This window comes from Trachurus japonicus, chromosome 10, assembly GCF_045865225.1.
Source record: "Trachurus japonicus isolate A0001 chromosome 10, Traja_1.0".
Lineage (NCBI taxonomy): Eukaryota > Metazoa > Chordata > Actinopteri > Carangiformes > Carangidae > Trachurus > Trachurus japonicus.
In genome coordinates this window covers 4,721,025-4,742,441 of record NC_140916.1, presented here as the reverse complement: position 1 = coordinate 4,742,441, position 21,417 = coordinate 4,721,025, and the positions used below count along the sequence as shown (strand labels likewise).

The window sequence follows — 21,417 nt, the reverse complement described above, 5'->3', positions numbered from 1 at the left end:
TTAGAACCAGGTCTGAACCGACACAACAACACAAATGTCAGAATTTTAACCAGAGCATTTTAGAATTTTGTGAAAAAATGTTTTTGTATCATTTTGTTTAAATAGAGTTCTTACCCTGATGGGTTTGAAGAAGTCCAGGTTCTGGAGGAAGTGTTCCTCGGCCCGGTCCAGCCAGATGGGCGGCGCCCGGCAGATCACTTCCTGGACCTGCAGCGACACCTGAGGGTCCGAGATCCTCACGAAGTCCGTGAGCCGCCGCTCCCCCCGGCCGGGACACATGTCCCTCAGGTGGACGCCCACGCCGCGCAGCAGCACCTGGACAGAGGACGGAGGACAGACACTGTAAAAACTCAAATCTTTCCAAGAATATTTGTCTTATTGTCAAAGTGTCTCATTTCTAGTCAAAACTAATCTCTTTCCACTTAAAATAAGACTCATCACCTAGAAATTAACTTGTTTTTAGATCATTTTCACTTGTTTCAAACTAATTTTCACTTGAAATAAGTAGAAAAATCTGCCAGTGAAAGCAAGTTTTTTGTGCTTGTAATAAGAAAGAAAAACTTGCTCCACTATCAGATTTTTCTACTTATTTCAAGTGAAAATCTGCTTGAAAGAAGTAAAAAGTGTCTAAAAACAAGCTGCTTTTTAATGTGATGAGTCTCATTTTAAGAAGAATGAGATTTGTTTTGACTAGAAATTACATTTTAACTAGAAATACAAACACCCCCCCCCCCCCGCTCTCTGGCCCCTCCCCCTCACCTTCTCCAGGTCGACCTGGGCCTCTCTGATCTCGTGGACGCTGTCCTCAGGGAGGGACACGTTCTTCAGCAGGAAGTCAGACAGAGTCTCGTCGTCTCTCAGGAAGTGTTTCAGCTTGAAGCCTGGAGGACGGAGACAAAATGAATACAAATATTTCAAACTGAAATTAATGGTTGTTTTTATTATTGTGTTTAAATAAAAATGGAATGTGTTGCAAGTGTCCCACTTTGCCAATAGTGCCAGGAAATTTTAGTTTTGGGTGGGTCAATGTGTTTTTGGTGAAGGGTCATCCATCCAGTGTTTAATGTTTCTTTGTTTTTTCTTCTACATTGTATAGTAGAGATCTTAAAGACCCCCTCCCATCATGTTTTTCGTGCTTTTCACATGTTCCTGTGGCATTTTTCTTGTATTAGAGGACATATCAGCAGAAAAGGAAGTGCAAAATTGCATTCCTGAGTTTTTCCAATGGCAGACGCAAACTGGCAGTTTCAGGGAGACTGGAGCTGACATGTCACAGCTCCAGGGGAGGGCACTAGGGCTACAAGCTCCCGCCCCGCTCTAAACGCGCTGAATCTGTAATTGTATAATGTCCAGCTGTCAGCGAGCGGGGGGTGGGGTGCGAGGAGGTGGCTGGGCGGGTGCAGAGCAGCGCAGTCTCCGCCCACCCTCCAGAGGTGCATTGCTAATGAGCTGGTTTTAAAATGACCAAAAAGGGTCGCGGGAGGGGGACTATAAGCTGTTTAGAATGGTATCATATGATGGGCTAAGACATTTGGTTCATAATCAAAATTTATGTTGAAGGTTAATTTTCAGAAAGTGTCCCAGTTTACCCATATTCACTGTATGTTACACACCGTTATACAGACATACATACACACACACACACACACACACAGGTACACACTGTCAAACAGACACACACACCGCCACACACACACACACTGTCTGCCCCGGCTCTGAGGATCGGTCATGTGACGTCACCGTCAACGGTCAGACACATTCATTAAATACATTTAAACGCTAAAACAAATTGAAACGTTCTTTTTTAAACTGTTTTCATGTCTCAGCTACATGAAGCTCTTTGAATGCAGAGTTTGTGGTTATTATGGTCTGGTGCGTCTCCAACGCTTTGAAGTTGGAACTCAGAGTTTTCAACCGGGACAGATCCGAGTTCAGACTCGTCTCGAATGCAGCACAAGCAGGAGGATCGGAAACTACGCACAGACGTAACCCACAGGTGGCCATCTTGTGTCAGTTGATGGTGATCCAGTCGCTTGGACCACAAACTACTCACCACTCTGACACTCTGTCCGTATGTAGGAATCACTGTAACTACTACATAGAGTAACTATAAAATTACTTACATAGAAAAGTAGCTCATGAGCCAACTACTGGTGAACAAACCAAACCGGTTCAACTCAAACTGATCCAGTTGTTTCACTGGAACCTGAACCAGAGACCTAAAGCTGTGAGGGAGCGACTGAGCCAAGATGGAGGCCGTGTGGAGACGCTGCCGTGTCATTGGTCAGCAGCGTCACGTGACTCATCTGGTCTTCTTATTGATACTTATCAGTAGGTGACGTCACGGTGCGTTCCACCTGGCCGCCGCCATGCTGGGTACCGAACACTGAGTTAACCTCTATTCAGCTCAGTGCAGCCACATCCTCTCTGACCAGAAGACTGCTGCCTGATGTAGTTTGGATATGGATATTTCTCATTTTGATGGCCTTGCCTTGAAAGCACACACCATTTCTGCTGAGACGATCTTTGACAGCGCGGTGCGCCGCTCTCTCTCCCGTTAAAAGTTAATCTAGCTCACCCAGCGGACCTCCTCGTCTCTCTCTCTCTCTCTCTCTCTCGCTCGCTCTGTCTCTCCTCCAAATACACGAAAAGCCAAATCAAATCAGAAATGCGTAGCCCACTTCTTTTTAACTCACAGACATTTATTTTCATAAAGTAATAAAATATCTGGACATTTTGCCATCGTTAACATTGATACAAAAGGCTGCAGGAATGGAAGAAGAATTCGGCAAATCATCTTATCACGCAAAAAGTCACAACAAACAGGTTTTGCACAATGGTTTGCACAGATGAGTCTTAAAATATGGGCAACACCTTCTCATCACAATCCACGCCATCTACACAGTTACGTTATCAGCTGTTATTAAAACCCAACTCATCAGGACGCGATGACCACCACTCACATTAAACAAACCGTTAACAATTAATAATCCACACTCAAACCGAAGCAACAATAGTGTTAACTGTACTCAACAAGCTGTTATTACAAGGTTTACAACAGATATGACAGACAACCTGGGCCGTGTGTGTGCGATAAGAAAGGGGGGAGGGAGGGAGAGAGGAAAAGTAGGTAAAAACCTGTTAGCTGCTAGCTGTTAGCTACCGTAGCTCAGGCGTCGGTCTCCCGTCAGGTAAAAGCTGCCGTTTATTCCTCAGATGAAGCTCATGTTGAGGCTCTCCGGTACAGTTATCCATCACTGCTGTTGAATTAGCCGCTAAACTGCTGGACGCTAAAACCGAGGGGGCGTCTGTGTGTTTACAATTCACGAAAGCAACGTGAACGTACGTGCCGCTCACACTCAGTAGAGTGAAGCAGCCTCCCTTGGCGTACATGTCTCCCAAGCTGACGGTAAAAAATGAAACAGAAAGTAAATATCCTGCATCGTTTCTCTTTTCTGTGCTGCGCTGATCAGAGCGGCGTCCCTACCTAGTGTATTTTACTTAGCAACGATCTGTTAAACAGGAATAACAGACTGTTAAATGCAAAATCAAGATGTAAATAAATATCAGAAATATAAATAAATTATCGGAATACGACATTCAATAGTGCCATGTAATTAAAAAAAAGGTTTATCCACTATTTTTGTGAGATTTGATGTCACAGCCCATAGACTGCCTTTGGAAGTCGGTACCCAAGATGGCGCTGTGACCGGCTGCGAACGCTGTGTGACGTCACGTGATATCTATCTATAGATCTTATATACTAGCTGTGTCCCAATTCAGGGGCTGCATCCTTCGGAGGGTGGATTTGAAGGCCGATTACGTCACAGCGCTGCGCGAAGGCTGTCCCAATTCGTCCAAATTCGAAGGCTCCTCCAAATGCAGCCTCCAAATGCGTCCTCCTTTCCCCTGCATTCGGAGGATGCACCGCTACTATCCTTCGCGGCCTCCCGTATCCCAAGATGCTTTGCTGCACCGTTGTTGTTATTAGCAACCTAGCCGTTAGCTATCGAACGTAGCAGCTCTGTGCTGTAGCCATGGTAACCCGGCTCTGCGGCCAGCTCAGAGGTGTGGCTGCCCGCTGCTGAGCTCTGCTCTGCTCTGGCTGCACAGGTGAGGAGCTGAGGCAAAGCATCTGTGACAACTTTTAATAAGAAAGCTATGAAAACACATTACTTGTGCTCTTTATTCTCTACTCACTTAACAGCCTTAACAGCCTGAAGCTTAGCCCCCTGGCTGCTGTTCAATGGTTTGTTTATTAGTAGGCTATATTAATGATAACTGCCCTTGTATTGATTCTACTTCTTTAAAAAAAAAGAAAAAAAAAAAGTGAGGGGCGGAGGAGCAGTAGAGCCGTTGCAAGCGCCATTTTTTAAATGTTTAACGTCCGGCCGTTGTTTACGTTACGCCGTTGTTTACGTTCGGATCAGGAAAAGCTCTGAAGGCTAGACCGTCCCATTTACCGACCGTTGATGCGGCCCCCGGAGGAGCCTCCGAAGCCGTTGCCTCCGGAGACCGCGTAGGCTGGGTCCTCCGAAGGCTGCAGCCCCTGAATTGGGACACAGCTACTGTATCTATAACCAACTGGTGATGTCACCGTCACTTCCTCCAGGTGACGGTGATATCACAGTGACATCACAGTGACATCACAGTGACATCACAGTGACATCACGGTGACCGGTGATCACCTCCTGGATGGAAATCAATATTTATCAATGATTTCGATCACATGATGATGATGATGATGATGATGATGATGATGATGGTGATGATGATGAAGAAGCAGCAGGAGTGACTCCACGTTTGCTCCAGTGCTCTCTCTCTCTCAGCCTGCAGGAACTGATCTGACCATATTTGGCGTGTTGGGGGCGTGTCTATGTAAATGAGGCTGATACCTGAGCTGAGTGGACACGTCCTCACTCGTCCTCAACAAAGTTTCCACTCGGAGAAAACCCTGCATCAGACCTGATATTTACATTTTCTTTACCCCCCCCCCCCCCCAACACACACACACGCAGCCCTGTGTATAAGCCCCCCCCCCCCCTTCCTTTCTTCTCCGGGTCACGTCTGAACTTGCTGCTCTGACGAACACAAAGACTAAATCTCACGTGTTCAGTTCAACACGTTGAGACGACAGAGTCCTGAGAGCAGATGAGACCAGGACACGGAGAAGACCAGTCTGGACCGGTTCAATACTGGACCAGACCGGACCGGTTTAATATTGGACTGGACTGGTTTAATACTGGACTGGACCAGTTTAATACTGGACTGGTCTGGACCGGGTTTACTGGACTGGACTGGTTTAATACTGGACTGGACCAGTTTAAAACTGGACTGGAGTCTGGACTGGTCTGGACCGGTTTAATACTGGACCGGACCGATTTAATACTAAACTAGTTTAATACTGGACTGGTCTAGACTGAACTGGTTTAATACTGGACTGCATGGACTAGTTTAATATTGGACTGGTTTAATACTGGACTGGTCTAGACTGAACTGGTTTAATACTGGACTGGTTTAATACTGGACTGGACTAGTTTAATACTGGACTGGACTAGACTGGACTTGTTTAATACTGGACTGGACTAGACTGGACTAGTTTAATACTGGACTGGACTAGACTGGACTTGTTTAATACTGGACTGGACTAGACTGGACTTGTTTAATACTGGACTGGACTAGACTGGACTAGTTTAATACTGGACTGGTTTAATACTGGACTGGACTAGTTTAATACTGGACTGGACTAGACTGGACTTGTTTAATACTGGACTGGACTAGACTGGACTAGTTTAATACTGGACTAGACTGGACTACCGTATATGACCATTTATTAGCCCGGGCGTTTAATATGCTAAATCGACTTGGACCCCGGGCGTTTATAAGAACCAGGCGCGTATTTGCAACAGGCTACAATTTATTTTTGCAATGAGCAGCACCAAACCATCATGCAAAGAACAAGGATTTCAACATAGGAACACTGGAACAAAACTACTTTTTTCCCCGACGCATCTTTATTGACATCAGACATTAAATAAAAAGACAGTTTGTCTGTGTAACCGCGACACAGGGAGCTGATCAGAGCAGTGTTATGAATGATAACGGAAGAGGGGGGTCGATCGCGGTAATTTCAACACTGTACATTAGCGCATTTATCTATATCCCTATATCCCTCAGTCTAGCGCGCCTGTGTTTGTGTGTCTGTGTGTGTGTGTGTGTGCGCCTGCATGCGGGAGAGAGAGCGAGAGGAGGGGCTGACTGACAGAAGAGGTGAGAGCCGGTGTAGGTACCAGATTGGCTCGGCTGCCAGATCGGCTTGGGGTCCTGCACTTGCAGATGACGTCACGCATGTCACAAATCGTGATTGGTTGAAGCTCGGAAAGTTGGAAGAAACCATGGAAACACAAAATGTTTGTAGTACTGCTGAACAATGTTTAATAAAGTTAGAAAAGTTCGGCTTGTGTCTATGCTCGTGGCTAGCACGAAGCTAACGCTACACACACACACACACACACACGCCGTACTACCCTTGTTCTTCGTGTATAAACATTTGTGTGTGTGTGTCTGTGTTAGTGTTGCTGTCTGTGTTACTGTTAGCTCCGTGTTAGCACTAGCCCAACGTTAGCAGCGCTTAGCAAACAGCGCTCTCCGACGATAATATAGTACATCCATGCTCCGACCACGAGCCAATTTTGCCGAACATTTTAGGTGCGTTCGAGATGAGCCAGGCGTGCGCAGAATCGATCGGTGACCAGCGCACAATGCATGCCGGTTAGATTTGTGTCCGACTTGATCCCGACTTGCTCTGACGTCATGCACGCGCCTGCAACGATAACCTCATGAGATCAAGGCGGCCGCAGCTTTTAGAGCCAGGCGCCGCAGTTGCTCTCCACCGACTGCTACCGCCTGCAGCCTGCAGGGCATGATGGGAAACACACCGGATCATGAGCTGATTGGCTCTTAGTTAGGACTGCAAACACTACGTGTTGTTGTATAATGCTGGATTATATGAATCTCATGTTGTAGGCCTACTGCTTAAAAAAATATTCACACTGAATCAAACTTATATCCTGAGAAATATATTGGTTATTTATTGGACAATTGCAGTACAGCATAAGAAATATATACTTTGGTGACTTCCTGTTTGTATTGACGGCGGCTGGAAACTGTCCGACTTGACTGCAGCTTTCTGTCACCGCCCCCTGCTGCTGCCGCCTGCTCTCGCCGACCGTCCAGACGAGGCGCAGTTCATCTCGAACGAGCCTTTTGTGTTTCCATGGTTTCTTCCAACTTTCCGAGCTTCAACCAATCACGATTTGTGACATGCGTGACGTCATCTGCAAGTGCAGGACCCCGAGCCAATCTGGCAGCCGAGCCAATCTGGTACCTACACCGGTGATACGCTGTTAAAAAAAACTTTTGTTTTCTGTGCAAGACTATGGTAAACACTTAATCGCCCGGGCGTTTAATTGAACCGGCGTTTATTATGCCAAATGGGCTCGGACCCCGGCGGCTATTAGGGGCGCATGGCGTCTGTCCGACTACCCGTTTCTCCGACCATACATTTCTTTATTTTTGCGTCCATTAGTCCGACCTCCCACTTCTCCGACTTAAGTAGCCCTAACCCTTAACCTTACCCTAAACCTAACCTTAACACTGTAGAATGGGTAGTCGGAGAAATGAGCCGTCGGACTTTTGGGCAGTCGGACTGACGTATGCTCCCCGGCTATTAGAGCACAGGCGCATATTTGCACGCGGGCGATTATTTGGTCATCTACGGTAGTTTAATACTGGACTGGACTAGACTGGACTAGTTTAATACTGGATTGGACTGGACTAGTTTAATACTGGACTGGACTGGACTAGTTTAATACTGGACTGGACTAGAATGAACTGGTTTAATACTGGACTGGTTCGGTTTAATACTGGACTGGACCGGACTAGTATAATACTGGACTGGACTGAACTAGTTTAATACTGGACAGATTTGATACTGGACTGGACTAGTTTAATACTGGTCTGGACCAGTCTGGTTTAATACTGCAGCTGAACCTTCTACAGATGGAGAACCAGGACAGACGGGAAGAAACTAAACCTACTACACCCCGACCCCCCAGAACCAGAACCAGAACCATCATCAACACCCCCCCCCCGTTGGTCCTCCCGGCCTCTGGGGGGCGCTGAGTCCTGACAGAGGAACAGGAACTCAAGAACAAGTTCACGCCACAACATGAACTCACAGGTCCTGTCTAATCGCTGGTAGCTACTAAACTACATGAACTCAGAGGTCCTGTCTAATCGCTGGTAGCTACTAAACAACATGAACTCACAGGGCCTGTCTAATCGCTGGTAGCTACTAAACAACACGAACTCACAGGCCCTGTCTAATCGCTGGTAGCTACTAAACAACATGAACTCACAGGCCCTGTCTAATCGCTGGTAGCTACTAAACTACATCAGAGACGTTCTATATTGACTACATGAACTCACAGGTCCTGTCTAATCGCTGGTATTGAACTATATTTGCATATAGTGCAGCATCACTCGAAGATTCCAGGTAAATTCAGCCTGAGGCTCTAGTTTCTAATAGTTCAGCTCCAACAGAATATGAACGCACACACCCAGTGTGTCAGTGTGATGGAGTGTGTAATGTAGGGATGTGAATCTTTGGGTGGCTCACGATTCGATTCGATTCCGAATTTTAGGGTCACGATTCGATTCAAAATCGATTTTCGATTCAACAGATTCGATTCAAAAATCGATTCGATTCAAAGTGAAGATCTAACGTCACCTGAGCACCGATCAGCTGATCCACAGCGCAGTGGATGTGGCTGCTCAGCTGGAGCGTGTGTGTGTTTAACGGCAAAAAAAACAGCGATCGTCCTTTCTCCTCAATAGAGGGTCGGTTGCTGATGGGCACAAGCCTCGTCACAGACATTCAATAGAGCATTTAAATCAGATCAGTTCACGTCTGTAGGCGGTTAACGAGCGCCTTTTAGCGCCATGGCGTGCTGCAGCGCTGTGAGGGCGCGTATTGAGACGGAGGAAACTGAATAAAAAATCGATTTTTGAAGATTATGAATCGATTCAGAATCTTAGAGAATAAGAATCTCGATTCTTACATGAATCGATTTTTCCCCCCACCCCTAGTGTAATGTGACTCCTCTGCTGCTGCTATGACAACATGTAGAACTTATATTAGTCTATACTTTATTTAGGAACTGGCTTCATTCATTTGACTGGTTGTATTATTGTATTATTCTATGTGTATTGTGTAGAAGTAGGTTGTGTATGAATGTTACAGTGTGTGTGTGTTGTATGCGTTGTGTATTTGTGTGTATGTGACTGTGGACTGGGTGAGTTAGTGAGGGGTCAGAGCAGCTGTCTGACATCATCAGCTCTGACTGATGTGATTGGTCGAATGAGGACGAGCGTCCAGCAGAGACGCGTCAGCTCCAATCACACACACACACACACACACACACACACACACACACACACACACACACACACACACACACACACACACACACACACACACACACACACACACACACACACACACACACACACACACACACACACACACACACACACACACACACACACACGTCTGCAGGACGCTGTGGCCTCTGGACGTCTCACTTCCTGTCAACGGTTCTCATTAACCAGGACCGGGACCTTTATCACGTGACGGAATTACACTGCAAAAACTCAAAATCTTTCCAAGAATATTTGTCTCATTTCTAGTCAAAACTAATCTCTTTCCACTTAAAATAAGACTAATTTACTTGTTTTTAGATCATTTTCATTTGTTTCAAACTAATTTTCAATTGAAATAAGTAGAAAAATCTGCCAGTGAAAGCAGGTTTTTTGTGCTTGTAATAAGAAAGAAAAACTTGCTCCACTATCAGATTTTTCTACTTATTCCAAGTGAAAATCTGCTTAAAAGACCTGCTTAAAAGTGTCTAAAAACAAGCTACTTTTTTTATGTGACGAGTCTTATTTTAAGTATGTGGGGGCGGGACTAGATAAGCTTTTGCTTCTCCCGCTTTCCCTTTCGGTCATGTGTGACATGCCCGAAATGAACCAAATAAATAAAAGTATAATTAGATTTGTTTTGACTAGAAATAAGACAAATATTTTTGGTAAGATGTAGGAGTTTTTGCAGTGTATAACTAAATGTAGAATGTAAAACTGTTGAGGAACAACAATGAGACTAAATAAAAACTAAAATGACACAATAAAACAGGAGTGAACCGGTCTGAACTGGTTCCTCTCTCTCTCTCTCTCTCTCTCTCTCTCTCTCTCTCTCTCTCTCTCTCTCTGTGTGTGTTCAGGTGTCGGTCGCCCTGATGCTGATGAGACCTGATGTGACGGGCTGACCACAGACTGACCTGGGGGGGCGGAGCCAGACCACCGACCCTGAGGAGGAGGAGGAGGAGGAGGAGGAAGAGGAAGAGGAGGAGGAGGAGGAAGAGGAGAGGAGAGGAAGAGGAAGAGGAAGAGGAAGAGGAGGAGGAGGAGGAGGATGAGGAGAGAAGAGGAAGAGGAGGAGAGAAGAGGAAGAGGAGGAAGAGGAGGAAGAGGAGGAGGAGGAGAGAAGAAGGAGGAAGAGGAGGAGAGAAGTGGAAGAGGAAGAGGAAGAAGAGGAGGAGGAGGAGGAGGAGGAAGAAGAGGAGGAGGAGGAAGAGGAGGAAGAAGAGGAGGAGGAGGAGGAAGAAGAAGGAGGAAGAAGAGGAGGAGGAGGAGGAGGAAGAAGAAGGAGGAAGAGGAGGAGGAGGAGAGAAGATGAAGAGGAGGAGGAGGAGGACCAGAACCAGCTGCCTGCAGGTTGAGTCCAGGATCCTGAGGCTCCGCCCACTGACCAGCTGACTCACCTGGAATCACCTGAACTCTACCTGCTGAGGCCCGTCCCCCCCCCCCCCTCCTCCCTCCTCCTCCCTCCGCCCCCACGCCGCCGCTGATCAGAGGATAAAGAGACGGCAGGTCGGAGCAGGTAGACCCTCCTCCCCCCCGGAGACAAAAAACCTCCAATTAACTGACAAAGGGAAAAATTCTTTTGGTTAAATGAGCCTGAAACATGGAGAACAGAGGAACCAACAGGACACACACACACACACACACACACGAACCAGAACTAGACCCTGGACCAGGATCCAAACCAGGACCAGCCTCATTCAGCTGGTCCAGACCAGGACTAGAGGACTGGACCTGAACTCACTCATTACACACTCACACAGAACCAGAGTCCACAACCAGGTGGAAGAAGATGAAGATGATGATGAAGAGGAAGAAGAAAAGGAAGAGGAAGGAGAAGAAAACCAGAACCAGGACCAGGACCAGAACCAGGATCTGGCCTCTAGACACAGAGCTCAGTGATCTAACATTCATTCATTCACTATCAGTCGTATCAAGCAGCTGTTACTCTTACAACTTCAGCTGTTACACTGTGACATCAGGAGCTGGAGAGTCTGGTCTGGTTCTTGTGACGTACAAAACCTCTCCAAGCCCACGATCGCCTGTTTGAGCCCTAAGCTGCTTCAGTCTGCTACAGTCTCAACGGGCCTGGACATTAGAACAACTAATGACTTACAACGACTCCGGATGTTGTAGCTCAGATGCGGCCGGATTCACCAGCATTTAGTCTGGGCCCCAACGCGGTCGGACTCACCAGCATTTAGTCTGGGCCCCAACGCGGCTGGACTCACCAGCATTTAGTCTTGGCCCCAACGTGGCCGGACTCACCAGCATTTAGTCTGGGCCGCGTCACCAGCATTTATTCTGGCCCCAAACACAGCCAGACTCACCAGCATTTAGTCTGGGCCCCAACGTGGTCAGACTCACCAGCATTTAATCTGGGCCCTTCACAACATTAACTTTTTGTGCACAAGCCCACGGTGAGGCTCTGATAACGTATCGTGCGGCCCTTTGCCAGGACCTGTGTTCGGTCCTCACCATGCTGCATTCACAACAACACGCGCTCTCACCTGATTGGCTGCTCTGCAGCGCCTGCAGCGCCTGGGCCAGCTCCTTGAAGCCATCCAGGTTCTTGTCGTTCTGACTGTACAGGAGAATCTTCTTGGCATCCGAGAACAGACGGGAGATTCTGCAACAGGAAGGAAACAGGTGAGTGTGAAGTCATCGCCACGGCTACACATCGTCTTTCAGAATAAGAGCGCCAGGATGGGAAATTAAAACTATTTCCAACATATCACATGATATGTGGGAAGAAATTTGTACTCAAGTACATATGGTAACTAATTCAAATTTATGAGAATTTAAATGGAAGGATTCTTTCGGACACCTGAAATTACAGCTAAATTTAGCACTACACACTCAAATAAATGCTGGAGAAACTGTGGGCCACACATTGGTAATCAGACCCACATACTCTGGCTAAGCCCAAAACTGGAAGCATTCTGGAAGGAAGTGTTTGAAACACTTAATAAAATATTTGGTGGAAATATTACAATGGACCCAATGGTGGCCCTACTAGGTCTATTACCAAGAGGTATGGAAGGAAGAGCCAAAAAATATCTCTTACAGATACTACTAGCAACAGCAATTAAATGCATTACAGTAAGGTGGTTGAAGCCTGACCCTCCAACACATGTGGACTGAAAAAATAAAGGAAATATATCAAATGGAACAAATAACATATTCCCTGAGGCTCCAAAAACATATATTCACTAAAAGGTGGAGCCCTGCTATGGGTATACTGATATAATTGTATTTCTTTTATTCCATCTTGTTTTATTCTATTTTATTTTATTTTATATTTTTCTTTGTCACTGTAGTCTCCGTCTCCTTTGTTGTACCATAACTGTTACCTTGTGTATGAAACAGCAGATATGATGATTATGATTCTGTACATGATTTTGAATGAAACTCAAATAAAAATTAAGTTAAAAAAAATAATAAATAAGAGCGCCAGGGGGCGGAGCCTGTCTCACATGGAGTCGTTGAAGTTGCCGACGACGCCCGGCGACTCGCCCGGCGTGTGGCTCCTGAAGCACGGGTTGTTGGCGTTGCAGAGGATTCCCTGGATCCAGGGCAGCGTTCCGGCCGATGGCATCGCCTTGTTGGGGAAGTGACCTGCAGACAGGAAGTCAGTCAGTCAACACCTGTCACCATGGAAACTAGAGCTGCAGAAATTAAACGACTAATCGAACAATAATCGATTATTAAATTATAGTTATATTTAAAAGTCCAAATTCTCTGATTCCAGCTTCTTAAAGCAGAAGTAAGTGATATATTTGTGTTAATCTAAGTCTTAAATAGTTATATCTTCCAACAGCAATCACTTACATAGAGTGTTTGGACCGAAACACGGGTCTGTCAGTCACTCTGCTCTGCTCTGAGCCGAGGAGAAAACATTTATCGTATCCTACAGTTTTTATCCAATGAGGAGAGAGAACGGCATGCAGGGCTGTGTGTGCAGCCAAGGAACACCATGAATGTGGCGACGTAGGGACGAGGACTGTTATGGTGCGTTCAAGGAAACTCGTATTTTTCCGACCGTGAAGTCGTACCAGTTCGATCTGGTATGAGATCACCGGTCGGAAGTTACGAGTGGCCGTTATAGTGACTTTCACAGGTAAAACAGGTCGGAAAAACACGAGTGGGTTGCCTGGAACGCTACAAAGTCGTAAGTTGTGACTTAAAGCTGTAATTTACGATTTCAAAAGCCTGCCTGGAACGCAGCATTAGCGAAAACGACCGGACCACTTACTTCTGCTTTAAATGTGAATATTTCTGGTTTCTTTGTTCCTTTATGACAATAAACTGAGTCTCTCTTTGGTTTGTGGACAAAACAAGACATTTGAGGACGTCGTCTGGTCGTCGTCTGGTCCAAACACTGACTGATGTTTTATACATTTTATTGACCTAACAACTAATCGATTAAAGGGATACTTCACCCAAAATTGATAATTCACCAATCACCTACTCCCCGTCATGCTATGGAAGGGTCTGGAGAACTTTCAGAGTCATCAAATCTCTGTGATCTCTGGTTTTAGCCTTGTTGTAGCTCCCAGTGGAACTCCAAAGTTCTCCAGACCGTTCCTTGGCATGACGGGGAGTAACTGATTGGTGAATTATCGATTTTGGGTGAAGTATCCCTTTAAGATGTTTACGTAAATAATCAACAGATTAATTGATAATGAAAATAGTGATTCATTGCAGCCCGAGTGGAAACAGCAGCGTCCATCAGGCTCCCACTGCAGCAAGGGCTCATGGGAAATGTAGTTGTAGCTGAAGGTGATGCTACATCTGTCCTGAGCGAGGAGACACGTGTGTGTGTGTGTGTGTGTGTGTGTGTGTGTGTGTGTGTGTGTGTGTGACCACGCCTGTCCCTGTAGATAACCTGTGATTGGAGCGTTATCACCTGCAGAGCTTCATCAGCTGCAGCAGGTTAGCACAACCTTTACCCCCCCCATCCCCATCGTCCAATCACAGATTAGATAAGACACAGAGAATCCAGAGTCCGTCCAACACACACACACACACACACACACGACATAAGACTGATCACCTCTTCCAATAACGGATCAATCAGTGAGTCTCCTCTTCTCCCCAACCAGACTATTGATCGTCTATTGGTGACGTCACTGTGGAGCCTGAACATCATTTAAAGGGGCATTGTGTAGGAATTCCTACCATCTAGCGTTGTGGTTTCATGCTGCATTCACGTGAAATTGGGCAAAGGGCAGACGGACAACAGCCGCTGCATGTTAACGGCATAAACAGCTCGTTCATTCAGTCATTTAAAGGTACATTGTGTTTGTGTAGGAATTCCTCCCATCTAGCGTTGTGGTTGTATATCTCAAGCAACTCAATCATATTTTTCATGCTGCATTCACGTGAAATTGGGCAGACGGCAGACAGACGACAGCCGCTGCACGTAACAGCATAAACAAGCCTCTATGTAAACAAGTGGTAAGCCAGCACGAGGCAAAACAATACACGTGACAATATGTTGTCATGGCGATGTGGTATTGTTGACCTGACCCACGTTTTACCGTCTTTCTCTGGACTTCTGTGACTAAAATGACATCTGGTTTGTTAGCGATGGCCGTCTGCCCGACTGCGGGTGAATGCAGCATCAGTGTAACGCTCCATTCCTCCGATGTCTCCGCTGAGTTTCCGTGGTTTCCTACCGTCACGCTGCCACTGAACTTAAAAACATGGAGACACCACATGGCAGCCAGCACCGAGCTTACCCGCTCCATGTAGATATGAATGATATGAACGGCTAATTCAGAGCTGAAAGGAACACTTCACTTTGTTGATGGGGGGATTACTGATTAATGAAAAACAGACTGAAGAACCAAAAAATCGATTTTCGTGAATAGATAACAGGAGAAGTTACACAATGTCCCTTTAACGGATCATTCAGAACCAGAGATGGACCAGTGGTTGGTGAACCTGGACCTGGTCCTGGTCCTGGACCTTTAACGTTCCACCAGAATCCAGATGTTTAACCATGAGACTGGATCCTGGCAGCTGATTGGTTCAGGTTTAGAGTCAAACAGGAAGTAGATCTGTGTTGAATAAATGATGTCAACATCTGAGTCTTTCCAAAATAAAAGCCTGGAACCGTGTGTGTGTGTGTGTGTGCAGCAGACGAGTGTCAACACGCCGGTCATGTGACGTGTGAATCACTAACATTCCTGAGCTCAGCTCCTCAGCTTCTGCTTTCACAAGGAAACGGCGAGCACTGCAGCTTCCTGTTAACGCCGCCACCGCAGCTTTAATGAAACATCATCATCCTGAACCAGTCTGATCTGACCTCTGACCCCGTAACGCCACCGTCAGCTGATCGTCCACTCTGAAGAACAGGTTTAGTAAAGTGATGTCACTTCCTGTCTGTGACCCGTTCTATCAAAATGAGTCGGATGTTGCAACGTTATATTTTTAGATAGTCAGCTGATAACGTGGAAAACTCATAGAAAATCGAAAAAAAAAATTTTTTTACCCTAATTTCAAAGCAATGACATTCAAAAACAATCTCCCAAAGTTTCACAGTCCAGATAATTGAGAAAAGGCACGTAAATGATGATTAAAGTCGACTTGCAACTTAAACCCTCTGAAAATGAGTGTTGCATCGGTGCAAAACATGAAATATCTCCTAACCGTTCATGATAGAGACGAGCTGTAAACTGCATCTGAATCGCGGGATTCTCCGCTTTCCGATGGTCATTGAATGGTGCCTCTATGACAAGAAGGGACGGGTACTGATGCTAAACCGAGTAGCATCAACGCTAACAGAGCGTAGCATCGATGCTAAACTGAACGTAGCAACGACACAACACTTGCACGTGTTTTACAAAACATCAACAAAACATGACAACTTCTGAACTGTTTATGATAGAGACGAGCTGTAAAAAGCATCTGAATTGTGAGATTCTCTGCTTTCCGACGGTCATTGAATGGTGTCTCTATGACAACAAGGGACCGTATAGGGTGCATGTAATCACGTGGTACAGGAACAGATGCCAGAGTCACTGGCAAAAACTTTAAATGGAATTTTCTCAGGTTTTAGAATGGAATAAGAGAGTAGGAGATCGTAATTCAAATGGCCACATCTCGAAAACCATCAAATGTATGACTTTGACTAGGGTATCATTTTAAAGCTTATTTTCTAATCTTTCCATGGATACCAAAATCTCAACTTTGAAATTTGGGTCACTGTGACTCATTTTGATGGATCGGGTCACAAATGTTGTTTATAAAGTTGTTGAACGTTTATTTTGGTCGTCAATAATCAATAACCTTGTGTAATCCATTTATAAGTTGATGACTGTGACCTTCACGGGTCTGATAGCGACGCTACGGCTCAGAGATAACGACTCATAAACCTACAGCAGAGACTTTTACTTTGAAATCCAGTCGACACATTTCCTCTGCTCAGATCATCAATCAACGACCTCAGATAATCAATGATCAATGAGCATCAGTGTCAAACTGATAAGAGACCAGCAGGTCCAAGGTCTGAAGGCTGCTGATACAGCAACAGCAACATCCCAGCATGCACTGGGGCCCACTGCAGGACTCAAGTAGACCAGGACCTGGACCAGGTTCTGGTCTCTAGACACAGAGCTCAGTGATCTAACATTCATTCATTCACTATCAGTCGTATCAAGCAGCTGTTACTGTTACTATTGTTACTGTTACTACTGTGTGAGCTTGTTCCGGTTTGCGTTGCTCGGCGTACGTATAATACCAGGAAAAAACACCTAATTACTGGGAAAAAAGAAGATTAAAAAGAACTAGACTGTCTCTTGCATGCAGAGGGCCGCAGCTCTGGAACGAGCTAGATGAGAGCTTGAAAGTGGAGACGTCCATCTCCATTTTCAAGAAAAAATTAAATTGCTTGATTTATATAGCTGCAACCATAGAGCATCTGATCCACAGTAAATTGAATGTAAATCTAATTGCCAACTGTTTTCATATTTACATGTTCTGAAAAAGCTTCTGTTGTTACGCAAGGGGTCCATGTTGTCTAATGTCTGTTAATGTTTAATGTACTGTATTGTTAGTTTTGTATGTGCTGTATTGTTCTGTGTTGTATGTATCCAGGCTCCCCCAATAAGCTTTCCGTAGCTTCAATGGGAGACCTGATTCACACGAAGTACGTTGTTGTGTGCGTGTGTGAATAAAACAATGTTGAAATGTAAAAGGTAACGAACCTACTCCTAAAACTATTAGGATTATGGAAATGGGCCAATTTGCCAAAATGATGAGCTATCCCTTTAAATTAATACCCATAAAATCAATATCACAATATGATCTCTTGAGAAAATAAGTGGGCACCTAACATAATTAATAAACATTAACATACTACACACACACACACACACACAGCTGTGTATTGTGTCGTTGTGAACTCACACTCATGCTGCTCGTATGGAGGGTAGTTGAGCCGCACGGCGATGAGGATGAAGAAGATGAAGAGCGGCCAGACGATCTCCACCAGGAGCTGGAGCTGGGGGGGGGAGGAAACCATTAACCACAGGAAGAAGCATCCTGAGTGTGTGTGTGTGTGTGCGTGTGTGTGTGTGTGTGTGTGTGTCTGTATGTGTGTGTGTGTGTGTGTGTGTGTGTGTGTGTGTGTGTGTGTGTGTGTGTGTGTGTGTGTGTGTGTTCAACAGGAAGCAGCCTCATGTCTTTATTATTAGAGTTTTACATTATTAATGAGGAGTCATCAATCGATGGATGGACAACAACAACAGAGAGGGGGAGAAAGAGACTCCAGACCAGTTGGACCAGGACCTGGTCTGGTTTAGTCTGAAGGTTCAGACTCAGTTTAACTGGACTGACCTGCAGAGACCTGATCACCTGTTTGTACCGGGTCTGTATCCTGGATTAAACCTGGATCAAACCTGGACTAAACCTGGACTAATTCAGGGTTAAATCTGAATTAAACCAAGATTAAACCTGGATCAAACTAAGCGGTTAAACTAAGATTGATCTGGATTGAACCAGGATTAAATCTGGGTTAAACCAAAATTAAACCTGGACTGAATCTGGATTGAACCTGGACTAATTCAGGGTTAAATCTGGATTAAACCAGGATTAAATTAGGATTAAACCAGGGTTAAATCTGGATTAAACCAGGATTAAATCTGAATTAAACCAGGATTAAATTAGGATTAAACCAGGACAACAAGATTAAATCTGGATTAAACCTGGATCACTGACTCATCTGTTCTGGTTTGAACAGTCAGACCAAACACACGTATGAACAACAACAACAACAACATTGATCATAATAGTAAGACATTGATTGATGATTAATTAGTGACACATAAACACTGGGGCTGATAAGGTGATTGATCAGGCCGATCAGCGAGAGTTTAAACTGACATGAGATCAGTCGTTGAGGCAGCACCTGATGAGACACGTGTGACATCATCAACAGGTACGAAGGAGACGCGCTGGGATCCGAGCTAATCAATGCAACCGGTTCACATCAGAGCAGTGGTGTAGTCTAATCAGGGATGCAAACGGGTCAGGACCAAAAAAGAGAGGAATTTCCCGGGGGGGGTGCTCACCATTAACAAATCACGGAAAAGTCAATTTCCAGTAGTTCAACCCCAACCAAGTATTGATTGATTATAGATGGACATAGTTTTCAGAAGGCCAACATTTCTATATTAAAAATGCTTTAAAAAGAAAATTCCTTAGCAATATTTCCATTTTGGAGATACTGAATTTTAGGTCTTCACTGAATGTTAGTCATAATTATTACTATTAAAATAAACGGAATAAATAAAGACATGGGATGTTTCATTCAGTGTGTAATGGACATATAGGCCTATATAATGTGTTAGTTTCACTTTAATTGAACACATTCTACATCGCGGAGGCGACGTCTTTCCACTCAGGGCTTCCTTCACCTCTGAAACGGGGCAGAGCTCCGTGGAAACACCTGACTGACACAGCAACGTAGGGAACCGTGCATGTCCGCGGCGCACAGCTCCACGGACATGCACGGGGGGAAAAACGGCGTCGCCGTCGCACCGACTGCACGCGGATACGCGCCGCTTTAATGAGCGCGCACGTCGCGTCTACATTGGAGGTAGGCTGTTACCAGTATAATCAGAGCAACCATGAATGAGTTCGCCTCAGTTTCACGTGATTGTCACTGTCAGCCTGTTAGAAAAACATTTTACTGACCCCAGCTGAGACCCCCCCCCCCCCCCCCAAAACAAAAACTCTTCGGATCTGAACGATTCACACAAGTCACCTAATTGGTCATGAAAAAAGCGAGTTTCGCTTTTCGGCGCGCTGTTTGCATCCATGTCTAATGTTTTGTAGTGGGTATACTGCTTTTTAGGTGGTAAACTGTTCATACTTGTATCACATAGACTGGTGGTTCTCAAACTTTTTTATATCAAGGTCCCTGAAATTGACACAAATTAGACCACAGACCCCCATTGGACAAAACTTTGAAGCAAACACCAAAAATACACAAACAATCAATGTACGTTTAAATTAGGCGTACATTTTTGAAAGATTATAGAGAAATCTCTGGGGGAAAAAATGGTACCATTTCTCAAAAAAAATGGAAACATTTCTAGCAAATAGTGGCAAAAATTCTCACAAAAAATATACAAAGAAGTTTTTAAAAAATTTAGAAAAAAATGGTAAAAATAATATATATATTTTTTTTTAATCTGGTAAAATTTCTAAAAAAAAGAAAAAAAAAACAGTTTAAAATTTTTTAGAATAAACTGGTAAAATTTCTTCAAGAAATTCTATTAAAAGTGGTAAAAGAAAAAAAGTCAAACAATAATAAAAAAAAGTGGTAAAAGTAAAAATTATTTTTTAATTATAGAAAAATGTGGTAAAATTTCTCAAAAAAAGGGGGGGCAAAGTGGTAAAATTAAAAAAAAAAAAAAAAAAAAAAATTTAAACAATAATTAAAAAAGCTTAATAAATCTAGGAAAAAGTGGTCAAATTTCCATAAAAAGTTGGGGACCCCCTTGAACCGTGTCAACCCTCCCACTTTGAGAACCATTGACATTTACTTTAGTTAGATAGTTTTGTTGTACTGGGTATACTGAAATATTTATGCATTTTCAGTGGGTATACTGAGTAGACCTGAGTTTCACATAGACTACACCACTGCATCAGAGGGAGTATTTCACTGATCAGAGCCAATAATGTTTGACTTCCATGTTACAATAGCTCCAGCAGCTCACAGTTGATACAGATCAATAATCGATCAGGACTAAAGGTGATCAGAGTTTTATTTCATTCTAAAACTAAGACACAGAGGCTTCACCTCTGTCTACATATCAATAACCAGTGATCGATAGCTCAGGGACTGACCGTCTGTCGCCGTCTGTAGGTGAAGTTCTTCCACAGCAGCAGACCCAGTTGTGTTCGGACGGACATGTCTGCTTGCCGTCGTTCTGCCGCCGTTCAGCTGCCGTTCAGCCGTCGTTCAGCCGCCGTTCAGCCGTCGTTCTGCCACCGTTCAGAGGCCGTTCAGCCGTCGTTCAGAGGCCGTTCAGCCGCCACTCAGCCGTCTCTCTGCCTCTCTGCTGCTGCTGCTCTGAGTTAAACAGACGGAGTTCAGCCAGCACACAGCTCAAAGGTACCGGGGTCAAAGGTCACAGCAGATATTAGATTATTCAGCTGAAACTGCTGATCACACACACACTTATCAGACTCACACTCACACACACGTTCATCAGCCTCACACACACACACACACACATATACACACACACCGTTATCAGTTCATCTACTGTTAGGTCAATGCTGGAATGTCAGATTAAAGACTCTGGAGAGGAAACAGTTAAATGAACGTTGGTGAGATCTGATCACCGATCAGTCCTGAGCTGATTGATCAGTGTGTGTGTGTGTGGGGGGGGGCAGTGAGGAGGAGACGAGGGTCTGAAG

General features: G+C 44.8%; 1 protein-coding gene across 2 annotated transcripts in view; it reads right to left on the bottom strand.

Moving 5' to 3' along the window:
* abca1b (ATP-binding cassette, sub-family A (ABC1), member 1B) overlaps positions 1-21,015 on the bottom strand; it is an 81,514-nt gene extending 60,499 nt beyond the window's left edge. The window contains exons 1-6 of one of the 2 annotated variants that reach the window (XM_085788997.1): positions 20,842-21,015; positions 17,896-17,989; positions 12,957-13,098; positions 11,991-12,109; positions 760-881; positions 115-315 (exon numbers count right to left, since the gene is read on the bottom strand). In XM_085788997.1, coding sequence (XP_085645123.1) covers positions 115-315; positions 760-881; positions 11,991-12,109; positions 12,957-13,098; positions 17,896-17,989; positions 20,842-20,907 — 744 coding nt within the window. In that variant the 5' untranslated portion in view covers positions 20,908-21,015. The remainder of the gene's footprint in view (positions 1-114; positions 316-759; positions 882-11,990; positions 12,110-12,956; positions 13,099-17,895; positions 17,990-20,841) is intronic. The other variant, XM_085788998.1, reaches the window with a different exon arrangement.
* Positions 21,016-21,417: the final 402 nt, after the last annotated feature.